General features: G+C 37.4%; 1 protein-coding gene across 18 annotated transcripts in view; it reads left to right on the top strand.

Moving 5' to 3' along the window:
* APC (APC regulator of WNT signaling pathway) overlaps positions 1-22,250 on the top strand; it is a 138,853-nt gene that overhangs the window by 20,389 nt on the left and 96,214 nt on the right. For 7 of the 18 annotated variants that reach the window (XM_060296118.2, XM_070045172.1, XM_070045171.1 and 4 more), the window contains exon 1: positions 12,924-13,011. The exons of 9 other annotated variants lie outside the window; for them this stretch is intronic. Coding sequence is in view for 1 of the 9 variants with exons in the window: in XM_060296104.1 (XP_060152087.1) it covers positions 12,937-13,011 (75 nt within the window). In the remaining 8 variants the exon portion in view is untranslated. Of the gene's footprint in view, positions 1-12,887; positions 13,012-17,617; positions 17,639-22,250 lie in introns of those variants that run through there. 2 more of the 18 variants (XM_060296104.1, XM_060296105.1) reach the window with 2 other exon arrangements.

The raw sequence follows: 22,250 nt of genomic DNA, 5'->3' as shown, positions 1-22,250 counted from the left end.
AAGGTGCTTATTGACTGCTGGTGTCTGTTGAGGAAGGTATTTGAATGTGAAATGAAATTTAGTCCAATTCTTAAGAAATCTTACTTTTTGCTTCTATAAAAGCTATGTGACAGTTCAACTAATTCTACCCAATCTTAGAGAACTTGGCAAAGCAAGTTTTTTAAAAGACTTAACAAAGTAAATATGAAGTTTTAGTTTTAAAAACAATCTATATTGAAAAAAGAAATTAAATGTATTAGTTTGTCTTTTTTTCTTTCTCTCTTCCCTCTTAGAACATAATGTTAAGTGTTCATGTTGAACTCTTATGAGGTGACTCATTCTCTTAATCTTTAAAATGAATCTATATATTAGATACTATTGTGGGTAGTCCAAGTCACCCAGAGGTTTCTGATTTGATTGACACAGTCCAGTAATGCAAGGTAGATTTTGTTTTTCCATTTTACTTAATAAGACATTTGGATTTTTAAGCCTATAATAGCAAACATTTATCTTCAGATATCCAGAAGTGAAATAATTTTATAGTCTGTACTGTGCCTTACATATTAAAATTCAGCATAAAGCAAGAAGGAGAGAAGCTATTCAAAAAGGAAGGAAATGGTATTATAGAATTAGGCAATACCATCTTCAGTTGGTATATACGGTGTTGAAAAAGTCATTGCTTTCTCATTCAGGGTAACAATTTGGGGATATTGTGTAAGGATAAAAGTCTTAACCCAAGGATTTGGTTTAAGGTTCTAATAAATACACACCATTACTAGGCCATAAATTTATTCTTTCATATACACCAAATTTTGTTTTTAACGTCAATTTAAAAATTGGATTTTTTGTTATTAATGTTCATGTATTTCAAGGGGTAATTTGTGTGTTATAAATTGATAAATGATTTGTCAAATAATCTAAGTATTTTATGATATTTTAAATGTTAAAATGATGGGAGTTTTAATTATATTTTGGGGGAAAGACTATTTTTAAAAAACTCATTCTGTGTGCACCTTTTTCTTGAATTCACAGTGATACCGTAAGCATTTGGTGCTGTTTTGGTGACTTAAGTCACTGAAGTCTTTAATGTTAAAATGTTATCTTTATGAATAGGGTTTATAAGTTTGTATTGTAAATTGTACCTTTGGGAGCAGTCTTACAGCTGCTTTGGGTTTTCAGTAAAGATCAAACTAAAAACATTAAACAAGACATAGTTAACACACACACACACACACGGGCAAGAATAAAATTCTGCTTTAAACATTTAGTTTTTAAAAAATCAGAATTTGGTTTTTTTTCCCCTAGGGGAAGGGTAGCTTAAAACATTGGTGGACCAGAAACTGGAACTTTATCAGATTAGGGCATGTTAAGAATTTAGAAAAAAAAATTTTCTTTACTTACATGGAAATGTTTGAATATTTGTTAATTGGGCAAAATGGTTGCCAAAGGTGATTTTGAGTTTTTTGTCTTATTAACAACATAAATTAATAAGTAAGTGTGTAGTCAAAATTGCCAAAGTAAGACCAAATAAAACAAATTTCTCATAGAGTGTAAAATTTTGTGTTTTTTTCCTGCTATTATAGTTTCCAATTGAAAAAGCCTTTGACCATTAAATAACTATAAATTAGTAATAGTATGCATTATGACTTCTGATTATTTCTTCTTTTGAGTAGGAACTAGCAATTCTGTTAATTTTTGTAGATCTTGCTGTAATCATGTATCCTTCTTTATTTGAAATGTTTATATTTTTCATTGCCTGTAAGATATCTAAAATTTTTAACCTAACAGACAAAATCTAAATCTCTGTCCTAAAATATTCCTAAACATCTTTGAAGGCTAGTTCTTTTGCTGCTTTCTCTCTGAAATCTTTCTTGATTACCTGGCCAGAAATTATCTAATCTCTCATCCTTTGATATACATGTTGCCTTGTATTAAAACTTTTCTTGTGCACATTTTAGATCCCCTATCAGATTGTAAGTTGATGTCTTATTCGTCTTTATATCATCTACATTCATGCATTCAACAGTGTTATTGAATGCTTACTGTGCACCAGGCACTGTTCTAGGTGTGAAGGAAACAGCAGTGCATGAGAATATAGGTTCCTGTCCTCATGGCATTTGTATTCTAGTTTGGGAAACGATGATGAGGGAGACAGAAAATTAAACAAACAGATAGATACATAGGTAGAACTTTTTAGACCTTTAAATGATTTGAAGAGAAAACAGTATGATGTGATAGAAATTTAAGGACAGTACCAGTGTTGATTCGATGGTCATGGAAGGTCTCTTTGAAGACGAGACATTTATGCCAAAGCTGAATGATACAATAGAGCAGTCATTTGAGGATTTGGGAACAGAGTTCTTGAAGCTGAAAGAGGCAGTGCAAAGGCATTAGAGAGAGGGAAGAAAGGGGGAGTTAGGGAGGAGGGTGGGAATGGGAGCAGGAGGTGGGTTATACAGAGTCTTGTAAACCGAGTTAAGGAATTTGAAATTTATTCTAACTTCATTTGGAAGCCAGTGAACAGCTTGTAGCTTTTAAGGGCTTGTGATTACATTGGGCCCACCCAGGATCATCTCCTCCTGCCCTCTTTTTTGTTGTTCAACAAGTATTTATTGAGTGTACCGTATGACTAGCACAATATTAGGCACTGATTTGCATTATTGAGCAAGAAAAGATTTTAACCCAAAAGTCATGTAAAAACAAGGCAGAAGTGACCTTCATTCTCAAGGAAAGTCCATGTCTAAAGGCCCAGGACTGCAGTGCTCTGGAGCTGGCCTACTTGTGTCTCAAGAGTTTGACTGCGGCTGTAAGAGTTATTCCTTACAAGTTACAAGTTTCTTTTCTCATGTCTCCACATGGTTCTTCATCTGCAATAAAGCACTTATTTTATTACATTCATACTTGCCTCAAAAAAAGCAGATGTTTTCAGTACCATTATTGGATAAATTTCAACTAAACAGAGCCACACAAATCCTGCCATTGATCACTCCTGAACTTCTGGGCAAGGATCACAATGCTCTGGGGGTCATCTTCCCCATATAAGCTCATCTTTCAGAGTGTGTTACCTCCTTTAGGGGCGCAGGATACCATATGACATGCAGAGAAAGTGCCGAACCAGTGACAGGTAGTGAATTTCATCTCCCTATTTTAAAGTCAGCCTATTAATAATTTTAATTACATCTGCCAGGTCCTTCTTACCATGTAATGTAGTGTATTCACTATTGTAACACCAGGGCGTATTTAGCCTAATACACATTTAACATATTTAACATCATACAAGGGCAGTGAAGCAGAATTAACTCTGACAGAGTAGCCTTTTTTGAGTCATTCACAGTTTTTCTGATTTCTTTTGCCTTTGCTTATATGCCCACTATCAGTCATTACCTTGTATTTGCCACACGCCCATAAGACAACCCCAAACTGTTTCTCTTTAGTTATTTAACTAAATAAGCATGACAATGTGAAAATGTCTCCTGCATTTAAAGAAATTTTGTTCTAGATACCTTCCAGAGAAATCTGTGGTTACCCATTGATAAAAATTTATGGGTCAAGGGGATTTTTTGTAGATTCCAGATTGACATTTTCAAAGCTGTTTGAGATTTCTTGTTTTCACTTATTCTGATTATTAAAAAATGTATTCACTCAATAAGGATTTATTGAGCATCTACTACTACAGAGCTAGGTGTTGCAGTAATCATCAGGATGATAATTGAACAAGTAATTTTTTATGAAGCGTGAGGCTCTGAAGGAGGAAGTACAAGCTGCTCTCGGAGATGACACACAGTCGTCCCTTGGTATCCTTTAGGGATTGGTTCCAGGACCCTGGAGGATACCAAAACCCAGGGATGCTCAAGTCCCTTATATAAAACAGTATAGTATTTACATATAACCTACACATATCCCTCCCACTATACTTTAAATCATCTCTAGATTACTTATAATACCTAATACATTGTAAATGCTATGTAAGTAATTGGAGGCTGCTTGGCAAATTCAAGTTTTGCTTTTTGGAACTTTCTGGAATCTTTTTTGTGTAGTTTTGATCCATGGCTGGTTGAATCCTCAGTGGTTGAATGAAGAACCCAAGGATACGGAGCATCTACTGTATTTAAATCTAATTAGAAGATCTAACATGACGTGCTCGTGAGACCTGGAGGGTGAGGCAGTTTGACCAACACTGGCTTAGGAGGCAGACTGCCACTTCACTATGTGGGGACCTGAATGAATTTTGAAATTTCTTTGAGCCTATGTGTGTGAACAGTGATCTTTTTTTAATCTCTATAGAAATTCAAGTTAGATGAATTTGCTGATTATATATATTTGCTGATCATAATGTCTGCTACTGGTTTAGAAGATTTATCATGAAACTAACAAAGTTTAATGCACCTAATTTCATGGACCCTTCCTAGGTTCTTTTGCAGCAGCAATAGCAATTTTGAATTAATTTGTATTTTCCTTAAGGAAGGCTCCCCCATAATTTATATATGATCCTGAACCCCACAAGATCTGGATCTGCCTTTGGCTACAGATTAGATGAGAAAGAAATGTTAATTTCTCTCTTCTTCTCATGTTATGATATCAAATTGTGTCCAAAAGGCACTTAACTTTTGGGAAAAAATACAGAAATTATGTGTGTTAGGTTGTGGAAATTTTATAAAATTAAGAAAAATTGAAAAATTTATTTTTTTCTGTGAATTTGGCTTTTTATTTAGATTCCTCATATAAGTGATTCCATGCAGTATTTGTCTTTTCTGCCTGGCTTATTTCACTTAGCATAATGCCTTCATGGCCCATCCATGTTGTCCCAAATGGCAGGGTTTCCTTCTTGCTCATGGCTGAATAATACTTCATTTTGTGTGTGTGTGTGTGTGTGTGTGAGATTTTTATCCACTCATCCATTGATGGACACTTGTTTTCATATCTTGGCGGTTAAGAATATGCTGCAATAAACATGGGAGTGCAGATCTCTCTTCCTTTGGATATATACCCAGAAGTGGGGTTGCTGGATCATATGGGAGTTAAACTTTAATTTGTTGAGGAACCTCCATGCTGTTTCCATAGTGGCTACACCAATTTACATCCCCACTAAGAGTGCACTGGGGTTCCCTTTTCACCACATCCTCCCTAATATTTGTTATTTCTTGTCTTTTGATGACAGCCATTCGAACAGATGCAAGGTGATATCATTTTTGTTTTGATTTGCATTTTCATGATGATGGGTGATGTTGAACATCTTTTTATGTACTTGTTGGCCGTTTGGATGTCTTCTTTGGGAAGATGTTTGTTCAGTTCCTCTGCCCATTTTTTAATCCAGTTGTTTGGTTTGTTGGCTGTTTAGTTGTATGAGGTTGTTATATATATATATAGATAGATAGATATAGATATAGATTTTTTTTGATATTAACCCCTTATTAGATATATGATTTGGAAGTGTTTTCTCCATTTTGATAGGTTGCCTCTTCATTTTGCTGATGGTTTCTTTCACTGTGTAGAAGCGTTTTAGTTTGATATTGTCCCACTTGTTCATTTTTGCTTTTATTGCCTTTGTTTTTTGGTGTCAAATCAAAAAAAATTATTGCCAAGACTGATGTCAAGGAGCTTATTCTATATGTTTTCTTTTAGGAGTTTTACAGTTTCAGGTATTAAATGTAAGTCTTTAATACATTTTTAGTTGATTTTTGTGTATGGTGTAAAATAGGGGTCCAGTTCATTCTTTTGCAAGTGGCTGTCCAGTTTTCCCAACATCATTTATTGAAGAGACTGTCTTTTCACCACTGTATATGTGTGGCTCCTTTGTCATAAATTAATTGACCATATTTGCCTGGGTTGATTTCTGGACTTGCTATTCTGTTCCTTGATCTACATGTCTGTTTTTATGTTTGTACCATGCTGTTTTTTTTTAATTGAAGTATAGTTGATATACAGTTATCATACTGTTTTGATTACTGTAGTTTTGTAATATAGTTTGAAACCATGAAGTGTGGTGCCTCCAGCTTTGTTCTTTTTTTTTTTTTCTTTTTTTTCCTCCAAGATTGCTTGGACTATTTGGGGTCTTTTGTGGTTCCATAGACATTTTAGGATTGTTTTTTCTATTTCTGTGAAAAATGCTATTGGAGGTTTGAAAGGGATTGCATTGAATCTGTAGATCACTTTGGGTAGTATGGACATTTTAACAATATTAATTTTTCTAATCAGTGAGCATGAAATATCTTTCCATTTATTTGTGTTCTTCTTCAATTTCTTTCATCACTGTCTTATAGTTTTCACTGTACAGATCTTTCACTTGCTTGGGTAAATTTATTCTTATGTATTTTATGCTTTTTTATGTAATTGTATATCCGGCATAACATTAATCATCTTTAAGAGTGCCAAAAGTGGGCTTCCCTGGTGGCGCAGTGGTTGAGAGTCCGCCTGCCAATGCAGGGGACACGGGTTCGTGCCCTGGTCCAGGAAGATCCCACATGCTGCGGAGCGGCTGGGCCCGTGAGCCATGGCCGCCGAGCCTGCGCATCCGGAGCCTGTGCTCCGCAACGGGAGAGGCCACAACAGTGAGAGGCCCGCGTACCGCAAAAAAAAAAAAAAAAAAAAAATGAGTGCCAAAAGTATAATTAACCAAGCTGTTGTTATCAATCATTGAGGTTGTTTCTAAAATTTCACTTGTGGAAACAATACTGAGTATCTTTGAATATAAATCTTTGTGCATGTACCTGATTGTACATAAGATAATTTCTATTAACTGGACTTATTTCAGTATAAGCATTTTAAACATTTTAAGGATTTTCAAAAGCTACTGCCTTTTTTTAATTTAATTTTATTTTTGGCTGTGTTGGGTCTTCGTTTCTATGCGAGGGCTTTCTCTAGTTGTGGCAAGCGGGGGCCACTCTTCATTGTGGTGCGCGGGCCTCTCACTGTCGCGGCCTCTCTTGCTGTGGAGCACAGGCTCAGTAGTTGTAGCTCACGGGCCCAGTTGCTCCGCGACATGTGGGATCTTCCCGGACCAGGGCTCGAGCCCGTGTCCCCTGCATCGGCAGGCAGACTCTCAACCACTGCGCCACCAGGGAAACCCTGCCTATTTTTTAAAAATGTATCCTCACTGACCCGCAATATTATTTTAAAATATCATTGCCTATTTAATAGGTGAAAATGATACTCTTTTGTTTTTGTTTTCTTTGATTCCTTAATGTAGTAGAACATATTCTGTGTATTTATTAGTCCCTATTGTTTTTCTTATGTTAATTGCTAATACATGACGAGGAAGCTTTTTGACAGGAAAAAGGAAGGTTTTTTTCCTCTGTAAGCAAATGCCTCAATCTGTATAGCACACTGAATTAAAAGGCATTTCAAAATGGTCTCCCTATCATAGTGCAGTAGGAGCTTTGATAGCAGAAGCTAGAGTGGTGGGTGGTGCTTCGCAATCCTGCCAGCACCCACCAATGCTCGGACCTCATCCTCAGAGATTCTGACTTAATGGTGTTTTTAAAACTTCTCAAGCTCCTAAAGTGATTCTACTGTGCAGCCACCTAACCTCAGAAACTTAGCCCCAAGGCTGCGTCACATATTTTTCACTTACAGGGCCTAGGGTTTTTATTTAACGCATTCCATTTCCTCTGTAGAAAGTTATACTTTGTACTAATATTCATTATTCAGCATTTGCTGTACTATTATTCCTTGAGAGCATCTGCATTGGGTCCCCTTTGGAGATTAATTTTAACTCATTCCTTCTACTAATACTTAATGAACACCTGTTATGTACAAAATACTGTGGTATACACCATGAGACGTTCAAGATAAAATCAGGTGTGGCTCTTCCCTCGGATTCTTATAGTCAGGAATGGGAAAGGAGATGTACACACAGAGCTACAATGTGTTTGTGCCATAAAAGGAGGGAACAGTGGAGGGAAAAGGAGGGTGAGGAGTCTAGGAGTCTAGGTGGGATGGTAGATTACTTCATGAAAATGTATGTTTAAGCTGAATCTTGATTTGGACCAATAGAGCAATTAATAATCTGTTACTCGTAAAACATATTTCATAGTTTATAAAGTTTGTTCACAGTTACACATTTGATCCTTATAACAGCTCTATAAAATAAGCCAAACAGTTATTCTCATTTTACAGATGAAAGAGTAGCCAAGTCTTAGGATAGTTAAGTAACATCCAGAGTCACAGAGCTACAAAATGAAAGACTCAGAACTTTAAACCTGATTCTTCAGTCTCCATATGCTGGAGCCTTCTACTGTACCACATTATAGTAAAGGCAGAAGGTTCTATGTCTAAGGTGAGTTTTAGAAATGGCTAAGTGGGGACTTCCCTGGTGGCACAGTGGTTAAGAATCCGTCTGCCAGTGCAGGGGACACGGGTTCAAGCCCTGGTCCTGGAAAATCCCATGTGCCGCGTACCAACTAAGCCTGTGCGCCACAGCTACTGAGCCTGCACTCGAGAGCCTGCGAGCCACAGCTACTGAAGAGCACACACCTAGAGCCCATGCTTCGCGACAAGAGAAGCCGCCACAATGAGAAGCCAACACATCACAACGAAGAGTAGCCCCTGCTTGCTGCAACTGGAGAAAGCCTGAGTACAGCTCGAAGACCCAACGCAGCCAAAAAATAAACAAATAAATAAATTTATTTTTTAAAAAAAGAAATGGCTAAGTGTTTAGTTTGATTGGACTGGTATTAGGATGCAAGTTCTGGAATAGTTGAAGATAAAGCTTTAGTGTGGTAGGCAGAATAATGGCTCCCTAAAGATGTCCAGTTCCTAATCCCTAGAACCTGTGAATATGTTAGATTATGTTACAAAGGGGAATTAAGGTTGCAGGTGGAATAAAGTTGCTAATGAGGTACCCTGGATTGTTGGATTATTGAGGTGGGCCAATGTAAGAACGGTTTTTAAGTCTTTAAAAGAGGGAAGAGAAGAACAAGATTCAGAGAAAGAGATAATGACAATAGAAGCAAAGTGACAGTGCTGCAAATTGAGAAGGACTCAGGCCACCACTGCTAGCTTTGAAGATGGAGGAAAGAGGCCTTGAACCAAGAATATAGTTGGTCTCTAGAACCTGGAAAGGGCAAGAAAACAGATTCTCCCTTAGAGCCTCCTGAAAGAAGTAGAGCCCTGCAGACACCTTGATTTTAGCTCAGTGAGACCCATTTTGGACTTCTGAACTACAAGACTGTAAGATAATAAATTTTGTTGCTTTAAGCCACTAAATTTGTGGTAATTTGTTACGGCGGCCATGGAAAACTTAATACCTGTAGAAAGCCTTTTAGCGTAGGCACTCTACAGTTAAACTCCAGACTATCTCACTTCCACTGTCAGTAACAGAAAGCCATGAAATGTTCTTGAGCAGGGGTGTAAAAATCTATTTTGATATTTGCTGATTAGAGAGGAGAAAGATTGGAGGGAAAAACACTAAGATTCTATTATTGGTGCTAGAAACATTTCTTTTGAGAAACTTTTGCTTTTTGAGGTAACATAGAACACATCTATATGTCTGGCTTGTAGAAGACCAGGTATATATCTCTCACTTAGTTTATACATCACTAAAAAATCCAATTTCCATTGCAATATTTCAGCTCCTTCCCATGTCCCATGAGAAGTATAGAAACAATGGGAGAATTGGGCTTTGGTCTCTGACCCACTTTATTCTGTTCTTAGGATTTTTTGTCATACCCTAACCCAGTATGAATCTGAAGACTGGAAGATTTTTAAATGAATTTGAGCTTTATTTGGTTGCTTGGCACCTGGAGAACTTACACTAGCATGTGCTTTTACAATACATAATTATTTTTAAAGAAAAAGACTTTCGTTGATCTCTTTGTAGGCATAAATCTATATTTTATTCTGCTATCAATGTATCTGAGGTCTCCAGTAAAGAAAGAGTTAAGTATTAAAGTACGAGTTGAGATAACTGAATTCAGAGCACTGATTTTAACTCTTTTTATTCTAGTTGATATTGTTGCCCATATTCTTATCAGTTTTTAAAATCACAAGTCTTAAATTAAGCCTAACAGGTTCATGTTAAAATAGAATGAAGGATTTAAGACTTTAAGAATCCTATTATTTCTCTTGAGTCATCAATTTTTTTTAAGTTACAGAAGGTTCAGAGGTTGTTTATTTTTTTAAGGTGCACTATGTGTTCATATTTATAACATTTACTTACGAATATTTATTAAAAACAGTAAAGCTAATCATAATGAGCACAGATATTTGAAATCAGGGGCATGTTTTTCAGTACAGTCTTATAATAGCCTTAATGTACAATTTATTTCTATAGCAAATTTTGATCAGAAAATACTTTTAATGCATACATATGTATGTAGCCTGAATAATAACACTTTTATACAAATAGGGATGGCAGGAGCTTTATTCTGAGATACATATAAACCTAGTAGCACAAATTAATGCTTCAGTGACCTCCATTGTTTTCAAATTTGGTCTAAAACATTTTGATTGTATATATTTTTAATTGTAGTTTTAAAAATAGCTAAGTGTGTATATATATATATATATATATTTGCGGTACGCGGGCCTCTCACTGTTGTGGCCTCTCCCGTTGTGGAGCACAGGCTCCAGATGCGCAGGCTCAGCGGCCATGGCTCACGGGCCCAGCTGCTCCGCGGCATGTGGGATCCTCCCGGACTGGGGCACGAACCCGCGTCCCCTGCATCGGCAGGCGGACTCTCAACCACTGCGCCACCAGGGAAGCCCTAAGTATATTTTTAATACAAAATTCAAATTAAACTTTTGTGGAATCTGAGAAAACTGGTTTGAAAATTTTACTGAAAAAATTCAGTTGGCCACATTGTAAAATGTAGTTTTTAGATTGGCTTGCTTTTTGATTGATTTGAGTTTTATTGATCGGTGAACATATAATGGTCATAGCTTTCTTTAAAATTTTGTCATTTGAAACACTAACTGTTACCACACATGTAATAAAAATTTAGACAAATATTTTGGCTACAAACTGGTATACTAAATAATAGCTTGAGTCATAGTCTGAGTCAAGAGTAATAGAGTTGTTTCTTAGGGTACTAAGAAGTTATTTTTAGGAGCTTCTAAAATGTATTCTTACTTTCCAGAAGTTTTAGGCCTTATGAGAAATTATTCAGAATTTGTCACAAATAGTTGATGACTGTATAAATAAGTCCTGTTCAATAAAGCATGCACTTTCAGTAAGAGAATCTTGAAAGCCTTTTGTAAAACTAAGTCATCTTGACAAAAGGGATATTTAAGATAGAACCAAATTGATTTATGTTTCCTTTATTTCAAATATCAAGGGAAAGTGTTTCTAAATATATTTAAACTTTTATGTAATATATAATTTTTCTACTTACTAGTAAATTACTAGTAATATGTGATTGATGTTTGTTCATTTGTTCATTCAACAAATATTTAGGGGGTATTTGCTATATATTAGGCATTATAATACAGAGATAAAGAAAAAAATATCCAGCAGCAGAAAGGAAAAGCAGCAATCACTCCATAATCTCACCTTCCATGGATAACCACTGTGAACCATCCATTGTGTGTACATCTAGGAGCATTTTGCTATTTGTCTATTACTTTTCTAATTTATACCATTTTTAATAAAATGAAATTGCTCCAAGTGTGCTATTTAATAGCTTGCTTGCTGCTTTTCATGCTATTAATTTGAAAAATTAAAAGATTATAGTAAATACATTTCATTAAAAAACCTAAAGTTAAGTATCCTTTTAAATTTGAAATAGATCATGAAAACTGATTCCACCCCCATCCCCATTTAAACAGAATTTAAATCCACTTTAAATTCTTGGCAATTTGGATTTTGTCCTTCTAACTCATAAAAATTAGTAATTCAGGGACTTCCCTGGTGGTACAGTGGTTAAGAATCCACCTGCCAATGCAGGGGACACGGGTTCGAGCCTTGGTCTGGGAAGATCCCACATGCTGCAGAGCAACTAAGCCCGTGTGCCACAATTACTGAGCCTGCACTCTAGAGCCTGCGAGCCACAGCTACTGAGCCCACATGCCACAACTACTGAAGCCCGCGTGCCTCGAGCCCGTGCTCCGCAACAAGAGAAGCCACGGCAATGAGAAGCCCACGCACTGCAACGAAGAGTAGCCCGCGCTCAGCAATGAAGACCCAGTGCAGCCAAAAATAAAATAAATTTATTTTAAAAAATTAGTAATTCAAGCTTCACTTGGTTAAATTTAAGTGAAATGCAGAATTTGCATTAAAATATTTAAGTCTCAGATTAGTAGTGAATAACAGCATTTACTGTGTCAGGGTCTGCTCCAAATACTGCTTCCTATGTATTAACTTCTCTATTCAACATTTCTACTCCCGTTTTGCAAGGGAAATGAAAGTGACTAAAGTCACACAGCTAGTAAGTGACGGGAGCAAAGATTCAGTCCAGACTGTGTGGCTCCATGATTCTGATCTCAACTACTCTACTCTACTGCCACCATAGCATTTCTGGAGACTGTATTTTTAATTCAAACACAGTTCCAGTGATTTACCTAACAAAAAGGTGATACGTAATGTAAAATTATTCGTTTTAATACATTTAGTGAAATTCTTTTTCTCTGTGTTGCAAGCATGTATATCTTAGAAAATAGCGAATGAGATGTAATTTATTACCCACCCACCGCCAGTATCTTGTGCTAATCTTCCTGCTCCGTGGGCCTCCCCCACCCCACCCGCATTATGCTTGTCTGCTTCCATCAGCTCCAGAGGGTTGCCCGGAGGTGGAGTCGGTGAGCACTAAGTGCCGGCTAGGGCTGGAGCCTTGGGGTGGGGTGGGGCGGGGCGGGGCGGGGCCGGGCCCTATGTCCTGCTGCGGAGTGCGGAGTGCGGGTCGGGAGTGCGGGTCGGGAAGCGGAGCGTGAAGCAGCTGTGTAATCCGCTGGATGCGGACCAGGGCGCTCCCCTTTCCCGTCGGGGACCCTCCGATTGGCTGGGCGTGGGCACACGTGACCGACATGTGGCTGTATTGGCGCAGCCCGCCTGGGTGTCACTGGAGACGGAATGGAGGTGCTGCTGAGCTCGGAAATGGGGTAGGTGCTGGAGCTACGATGGCCCGGCTAGCTGCCGGGGGAGAAGGAGGCGATTTTCCCTTGCACTGTGTAAAGCCGATGGTCTTTCCTTGGCACAGAATCTGATGCCACATGCCAAGCGGGGAGGCAGGGGCGTCTCCCCCACCCCCCCACCATTGCAGCACAGGAGATGGATTTCCTGTGCTTCTGATCCAGGGTTTTTGACAGAAGAGGAAGAAGGGGGGGAGGGGTAGGAGTGTTAAGGGGAGTCTGGTGAGAAAGAGCTGTTTTTGAAGCTAGAAGGAGGTTTTGTTTTTATAATGCATGTTGACAGAGTCGAGTGGAATAACAGTATCTAAGGAAACGGGTAGAGGACAACAAAGAATGGAGCATATTCATGGTGAGGAGCAAAAGCTTTAGCCCACTGAAAGGCTTCTTTTCCTCCCTGGCCACAAGGACACATGCAGTGGTAGCCAGGGGAGGGGTTACGAAGCTGCTGCTGATGGCTGTTATGAACCTAGTGGAAAGGGCTCCTTGGGAGAGGAGGAAGAGGTGGAGGCAGGTACTGCAGAGCTTCAGTGGTGGTTTTGGTTGATCCGTGAAATTTGGGTTACCAAAAGTGCCTGCTTTTGCAGTTCTAAGTGAACTGCCAGTGAATAGGGTGGCAAAGAGATACCAGTGTCTTTGTTAGTTTTAAGATGCAATGTAATGCCTTTTTGCAGATGACTGCAGCAGTGCTTTTCTCCCTCCCAGGCTGGAAAGATAACTGCAGAGGAATAAGAACCCTTGCAGCAATGCTGGTGGTAGAAGTCTATTTACAAAAAGCCATAGTTTATCATATCATTACAACCTGGATGGAAAGAATAACTTAGTTTTTTAAAGTAGGAAGAATATCAGGCTATGAATGTTTTGACAGTGGAATTTATCAGACACTTTGATTCTGTATCACAAAAGAGATGCTCAAATTCTTTGCTTTAAATAAATCCTATAGGAAATCTTAATAAATTATGTATGAAGCAGTGGATCTATTCCTTTGTTAGTATAGCTTTATGCTATTAATTAGGTTACTCAAGAGTAAATCACTTTATAATGTAAATCACTTTGTGAAAAGTTACAGTGGTAAATTTTTCATAGGCTTAATATTTAAGGTCTGTGTTTATTAGGTAATTTTATATTACTCTGGTCAGTTTTAGATATCATTGAATAAAGTCTATAGGCAAATATTTCAAATTAAAGCAGTATGATTTTTCTTTTAGATGTATTTCTGTTTAGTGAATATTCATAAGATATACTCTTGATATAGACTGTTTCCGTTGCACTGTATTTTTGTTTCATTAAATGTCTAAAAACAAGTTTTCAGATTGAGTAGTTTTAAATGCCTTATCTTAATGCCTATTTAGGGTAGCCAGCTTGTCACACCTCCCTACTCTCTGAACAGGGTGGCAGTGGCTTTGTAAAGCCCTCCAGGATCAATGTCTCTTAAGTAGTGTTTATGTAATAGAAAGTCTTGAAAGAACCTATAATTTTTGTTTCAGTAATTTTTTTCAAGATAATAAGGAATTGGACTGGAATAAAATTAGACTATGTAAAGTTTTCACTGATAAATAAGTGATTTTATTCTTTATTTTTAAAACTATTTTTGCTTTAAGAATTGTTTAGTTATGGGTATCAGGGTTAATAGTTCTTAGGATCTCTTTTTAAAATCTGATGGAAACTGTACCTAGAATTAAAGGTGTTGCATTAAATTTTCAAGTGAAATTTATTTATTTATTTATTTGTTTTTTGCAGTATATCCAAATTTTCCAGAAGATCCTTCAAGATACTTTTTCAATAATTTAAAACAATTTTTTCAAGTGAAGTTTAATAGCTAATACCATTCATTTCTTTGAACTCCAATTGATATAGTTTTTGAGAGTTTATGATTCTTATTTTTACATAAATTATCTTATTTTATGATTTAAACAGCTCAATGTAGCATTATTTTCATTTTAAACGTTAGATTATTCCTAATTGCATATGTTGTGACTTTATCCAAGGTCATGTATTGTATAAGGATGTAAAGAACGTAAGTCTTCTATTTTGTTCTAACGCTATGAAACTATCATCTTATTAATCAACTTAAACTTCAACTAAACAGAACAGTATTAGATAGAGATATTTTTTGGAATTAAATAAGAAATAAAGAACTAAAGTAAGAAAAGTTGATTTCTTTCCCCTTGCATTATGAAATACCTAATATAAGACTGTACTGTTGGTCTTTGAAATTATTCATTGTTAATTGATATTGCCAGAATTGAGCTATTAAGGAGTTCAAAAGTTAAACATTCATAAGTAGGTCTATGAACTGAATCAAAGCTATTAATTGCAGTCTTTTCATGCATTGCTCTTTGGATTTTTATTTTACCATTTTTCTCTATTTTTTTTCTAATTTCACATAATTTAACAGTCCTTTTATATTAAATGTTCTCTTTAATTTTGACCTCCCTCCTCTTTTTTTCTTTTTCTTTTTTTTTTTTTGATACTACACTCTGGAATTTTACATAGCACATAAGATAGGATAGGGCAATATAATATAGAAAAGATGACTTGAGGAAATACATTGACTACACATTTGAGTACCTACTAAATGCCAGACCTATAAAGGTTCAGGAGAGTCAAATAAGACATGGAAACTAACCTCTAAGAAACTTACAATAGAACTGTGTGAAATATTACTGCTATTGCATTGAAAACACTGATTGCTTTGGCTACTCCTAGGATCTTTAAAGATTTATATCATCTAAAATGTCTTCTAACTGAAAGAATGTGATGGTTTGCTCTTTGAAACACCATGCCTTGTAAAATCTGCTTGGAATAGCAGATAATTCTAAAAAGCAAATTAGTTTTGAAGTATTAAGTGCCTTGAATGTAAAATGAGGTTAGATGAAGTGATTTCTAGATCTTCTAGTTCCAATAGTCAATAATCTGTGGTTCTTGATTTCTGTAAGTTCACCTCTTAGAAGGAAAGCTACCTAGACGGTTTCTTGTTTTTGGTATAGGTGACATCTCATATGTTATATAATAGATACGTTCTTGAAAATTGTTTTTGTAAATCAAATCATGACATCAGTCCATAAAAGGCAAGCCTTCTCCCCTTTATTCCCAGGCCCTATTCCCACTCCCCTTGTAGGCACTCATTCACATATGTTCTTAAATATGCGTTAATTCTTGTGAAATATTTAGCATTTTGTCTTTTTTTTTTTTTTTTTTTTTTGCGTTATGCGGGCCTGTCACTGCTGTGGCCTCTCCCGTCGCGGAGCACAGGCTCCAGACGCTCAGGCCCAGCAGCCATGGCTCACGGGCCCAGCCGCTCCACGGCACGTGGGATCCTCCCGTACCGGGGCACGAACCCATGTCCTCTGCACCGGCAGGCAGACTCTCAACCACTGCGCCACCAGGGAAGCCCGCATTTTGTCTTTTTTATAGTTAATGAGGGTTTTTTAATTGTGGTAAAATATACATACATAAAATTTACCAGCTTAACCATTTTTATGTGTATATATAGTTCTGTGGCATTAAGTACATTCATATTGTTGTGAGTGTATCACAGTCCATCTCCAGATCTTTTTCACATTCCCCAACTGAAACTCTACCTGGTAAACACTAACTCTCCATTTTCACCTTCCCCCAATTCCTGGCAACCACCATTTTGTTTTCTTTCTCTATGAATTTGACTTCCCTAAGAACCTCATATAAGATACGTCTTCAGGTTTCATCCATGTTGTTGCATGTGTCAGAATTTCCACCTTTTTTGAGGTGGAATAGTATTCCAGTGTATGTACACCACATTTTGTTTATGCATTCATTTTTCAGTGGACACTTGGGTTGCTTCCATCTTTTGGCTTTTGTGAATAATGCTGCTCTGAACATGGATGCACAAATATCTGTTTGAGTTCCTACTTTCACTTCTTTGGGGATATGTACCCAAATTTATGTTTTTAATTTACATAACTTCTGAACATTTTTAACTCGATACTGTTTTTAAGACCTGTTTTACTTTATGTCCATCTAGTTTGTCGTTCTAACTCTGCTATCTAATGTTCTGTAGTGTCTATCAGATGTGAAGGTCCTAGGTTTTTTCCAAATCTCTTTTACCACAAACTTTGCTATGGTGTACATCCTTGTATATGACTTCTTATAGACCATTTTATTTACATATCAGTGTACAATAAATTACCCCAAATCTTAGTGGCTTAAACAACAAATATTTATTACTTTAGAGTTTCTCTGGGGCAGAAATTCAAGAATATCTTAATTGGGTATATGTTTCAGAATCTCTCATGAAGTTACAGTTAAGATGTCAGCCAGGGCTACAGTCATCTGAAGCCTTGACTAGACTGGAAGATTCACTTCCTAGATGGCTCACTCACAGTCTGTTTCTCCTGACCGTTGACAGAAGGCCTCGCTTCTTTTCCGTGGGTCTCTACGATGGGCTGCCTGAGAATCTTCATGACATTGCAGCTGGCTTCCCCAGTGATCCCGGAGAGAAAGAGCAAGAAGGAAGCCATTTATGACATAGCCCATCACTTCTACCGTATTCTTTTTATTAGAAGTGAGTCATTAAGTCCAGCCCACACAAGAGGAGATGAATTAAGCTCCACTTTTGAAGGTATAAGGTCAAAGAAATTGTGGATCTATTTTAAGATCACTACATAGTCAGTGAGATTTCACTGAAATTTATTCTTTGGAGAGGGATCACTGGATCATAGGGCATTTTTCGTATTGCTGTTGTAACAAAGTATCTCAAATTTAGTGTTTAAAACAACCCAGATTTATTATCTTGCAACGCTGGAGATCAGAATTCGGAAATGGTTTACATTGGACCAAAATCATAACAGCAGCAGTGCTGTACTTCCTTCAGAGGCTATCTGGAGAATCCATTTCCTTCCTTTTTTCCAGCTTCTAGAATCTAACTGCATTCCTTGATTCATGGCCTCTTCCTCCATCTTTGTGCGAGCAGCACAATAAATCTTTCTTTGACTCCGACCCCCTTTCCGTCTTCACATATCCTTCTCTGACGCTGACTTTTCTGTCTCCTTCTTATAAAACCCTGTGATTGGGCTTCCCTGGTGGCGCAGTGGTTGAGAGTCCGCCTGCCGATGCAGGGGACACAGGTTCGTGCCCCGGTCCGGGAAGATCCCACGTGCCGCGGAGCCTGCGCGTACAGAGCCTGTGCTCCGCAGCGGGAGAGGCCACAACAGTGAGAGGCCCGCATACCGCAAAAAAAAAAACCAAAAACAAAACCCTGTGATTACAGTAAGTCCACCCATATAATCCAGGAAAATTTGCCCATATTAAGATCCTTTACTTGTTCACATCTGCAAAGTCCCTTTAGCCTTGTAAGGTAACATATTCACTGGTCTCCAGGATTAGGACATGGACATGTTTGTGGGGCCACTGTTCTGTCTACTATAGGCATACACATACAGGTCTTCATTTGTTTTCAGACATACACATACAGTTCCTTGTTTTAAGCTGAAGTGGTTTTTTTAAAGTTGTATTTTTGTGAATGAATGTTACTTTTTGGGGTAAATTCAGATTTTCATTTACCAGATTTGTTTATAATATGGTATATAATGGTGACTAAGATAGTAAGCAGATATCCAATGAAGAATATTGAATATATATTCCACTAGCTATTTTTAGATTCTTGGTTTTATTATCATTAATTAATTGATAAATTACCTGTCAGTATATTAGCTACTTCTGACATTGTTTATAATAGAAACTGAGAAACATTAAAGCAACGTGACTTTGTACCTTTTAGTCTTGTTATCGTACCGTTTCTGTGGGTACTCTATCCAAATCTCATCTTCTTTACACTGTGAAGATAGCTAGCCACAATGTAGCTCCAGTCCATATTTGTGCCCTTACCTCCAATTTTCTCAGCAAGGTGTGACTCCCATAGACTCTATATCAATCTTTTGAACCCAGACTTGCCTCTGAATTGTAGGTAAGTTGTATCTTAGCATGGGTCCCCTGTAAGTCAGAATCTTGAGATTCTGAGAATCTTGAGGCCTTGTACGAAATACTTGCTTTGGGAAGTGATCCAGGAACAGGAGTAGTGGCTTAGAAAGTGTTAAATAGTGAAGAGGGACAGCCAGTATGTGTTCTCAAGTTGGTCACCGCTTTGGATAATTGGGAAAGTCCTGAAAGCTGGGACTTTTAAAGAAGCCATATAAAATTGTCCATCTAAAGAAAAGAATTATATTTACTAGCTCCCATTCCCCTTTAGTCAAGGATTGTCCCATCAAGTGTTCATTCTTTTATAGGCTGTATATGCATGAATGCTGGTGACCCACACTGGGTTGTCACTGAGACTAGAACAGAAAACAAAAGGATACCTGTCAGCCGTTGTGCTGTCAGTTTATATCTTGCAGTGAGCTGATTGATGCAGCAATGACTAGAGTTAAAGTGAGCCAAGAGAATGTAAGATGAGACACAAACGTCTGATTTATTTGTGTATGGATCCTATTTCCCCTTCCTACTGGAATACTACCCATTTGCTGTTAATAAGATACTTGAGAATAAGGAACATGTCAATTTATCTTTTCCCTGGTGGTGTAGAGCTGCTGTGACAGAGTACCACACACTCATGGCTTAAAATCATAGAAATGTATTCTGTCACAGTTCTGGAGGCTGGAAGTACAAAATCAGAGCGTCAGCAAAGTTGATTCCTTTTGGAGACTCTGAGAGAGCATCTGTTCCATGCCTTTCTCCCTAGCTTGTGGTGGTTGCTGGCAGTCTTCGGCATTCCTTGGTTTGCAGCTGCCTCACTCCAGTCTCTGCCTCCATTGTCACTTGGCGTTTTTCCTGTGTCTCTGTGTTCATTTCCTCACTTGGCCTTGTTTTAAGTGTACCAATCATTGGATTTAGGGCCCACCCTAATCCAGTAAGACTTTATCTTGATTACAGCTGCAAAGACCCTGTTTCCAAACGAGGTCACTTTTCACAGGTACCAGAGATTAGCTACCTGTGACTCAATGTATCATTTTGGGAAACACAATTCAACCCACAAAAATCTCCTTATAATATTTGCACGGTGTCTTGTGAATAATAAGTTCTCAAATGTTTGTTGATTTGAATCGCATAGAGAGAAATCCATCATCTTACTCTTTTAATGGGAAAGTCATCCTGGACATTCTCTGAATTTGTGCCCTCTTTTTTCTCTTCTTTGCTCTCCATGGCTGTTTATTCTTGCATGTATTTATCTTTTTGTGGCTGTCACTGAGTAAAGCATTTTGGGAATTACAAAAGCTAAGTATTAGATACAAACCTTGTCTTAAAGGTAGAAAACAAAACTTGCCAAAGTAAAGTGGAATAATTAGAGAACAGTTAAGCCAAGTTGTATAGTATTTACTGTACAATCAGCAGGAAGACTCATTACTGGCTGTAGGAGACAGGAAGGTTTTATGTAAGGCAACAGAATTGGGCCTTAAAGGGTAGCAAAGCAGAGGGGAAAAGGATGGGGCATTCAAAAAAGGAGATGAATTATGAGCAGAAGTACAAAATAGTTTGTATGGAATGGTGAAGAGGGAATTACTTAAGGAGAAGGGTTATACTGGAACTTAATAGAAAATAAGTTTGGAACATAGACTGGTATCGGGTACACCAGGTCATGAAAGCCATGTAGAGGTAGTATTACATGGTCTTAGGAGCATGAGCATTGGGAACAAATATGAGTTTGAATCCTGGCTTAACCACATGATCTGTGTTTTTACGAAAATTATTTGCCATTTTGAAGTCCCAGCTTCCTTAACTCTAAAATGGGAAGTGATACCTACCTCACAGTTGAGAAGATTAAATTACATATATATTAATATATGGTACTTACTGTATTACATGACATGCAATAAATGGTAGGCTTTCTAAGTTTCACCTGTCAAGTACAAAAATTTAACAGATATGCAGAGGATTTAAATAATATGCTACAGTCAATAAATAGGTATATAACTTTGAGAACTTTGTACACTTTTCCCTTTTCTTAAATTTCAGTGAGATAGTTAAAAAAGTTAGTCATGTTCTTGACTACAAGGCAAACCTTAAAAAATTCAAAATGGTAGCATTTGTAAGCAACAATCTCCAATCAATCTAATAAACAATAAATCAATGGCAATAAAAGGATGACTCACAAGTCATCTTATACACCTAATAATTGAGAAGAATCTTTTAAGTATCCCTGAGTCAAAGAGGAAATCAATATTAAAATTATAAATTATCAAGAAATAGAGACGGAAACATTTTATACTAAAACCTATGAAACATGGCTAAAGCTGTGTGGAGAAGAAAATTAGTACCTTAGGGACTTCCTGGTGGTGCAGTGGTTAAGAATTCGCCTGCCAATGCACAGCACACAGGTTCAAGCCCTGGCCCGGGAAGATCCCACATGCTGCAGAGCAACTAAGCCCATGTGCCACAACTACTGAGCCTGCGCTCTAGAGCCCGTGAGCCACAATTACTGAGCCCATGTGCCACAGCGACTGAAGCCCACGCGCCTAGAGCCTGTGCCCCTGCAACAAGAGAAGCCACCACAATGAGAATCCTGCACGCTGCAACCAAGAGTAGCCCGCGCTGGCTGCAACTAGAGAAAGCCTGCGTGCAGCAACAAAGACCCAACGCAGCCAAAAATAAATAAATAAAATAAATACATTTATAAAAAACAAAAGGTTGGAATACTTTGTTCCTCAAATGTTTGGTAGAAGGTGTCTGTAAAACCATTTGGATCTGGTATTTTTTGTGTTAGGAGAAGGAAAGGGGAAATATTTAACTACTGCTCCAGTTTTTCAATGTTGCAGAACTTTTAAGATTTTCTTTTTCTTCGAGTCAGTTCCCCCCACCTTTGAGTTTTGTTCATTTTAAATGTTTGGGCTCTTCTCTCTCTTTAATCATAATCAGTCTTTTCAAAAAACCAACTTTTTGCTCTGATCTTCAAACTTTACACAAAGATATACAATGAAAAGAAAAGCTTCTTCTCAGCAGACCTGAGACCGTTTTTTCCAGAGGCAATGACTGTACTTTTGTATATCCTTTCAATGACATTTTTATCTTTATACAATCCTTTTATTTTTTACTAGAACAAGATGGACAGTATGAGACATAGTGATCTGTACTCTTTTTTTGTTTTCTCCCCCTTTTTTCGGTTTGTTTTTACATCAACCTCATTCTTTTTAATGCCAATGTAATGTTCCACTGCATGGATGTATCCTATTTATTTAAAAGTA

The sequence above is a fragment of the Globicephala melas genome, chromosome 3 (assembly GCF_963455315.2).
Source record: "Globicephala melas chromosome 3, mGloMel1.2, whole genome shotgun sequence".
NCBI lineage: Eukaryota > Metazoa > Chordata > Mammalia > Artiodactyla > Delphinidae > Globicephala > Globicephala melas.
The sequence above is the reverse complement of the archived record's forward strand: the minus strand, read 5'-3'. Positions and strand labels throughout refer to the sequence as shown.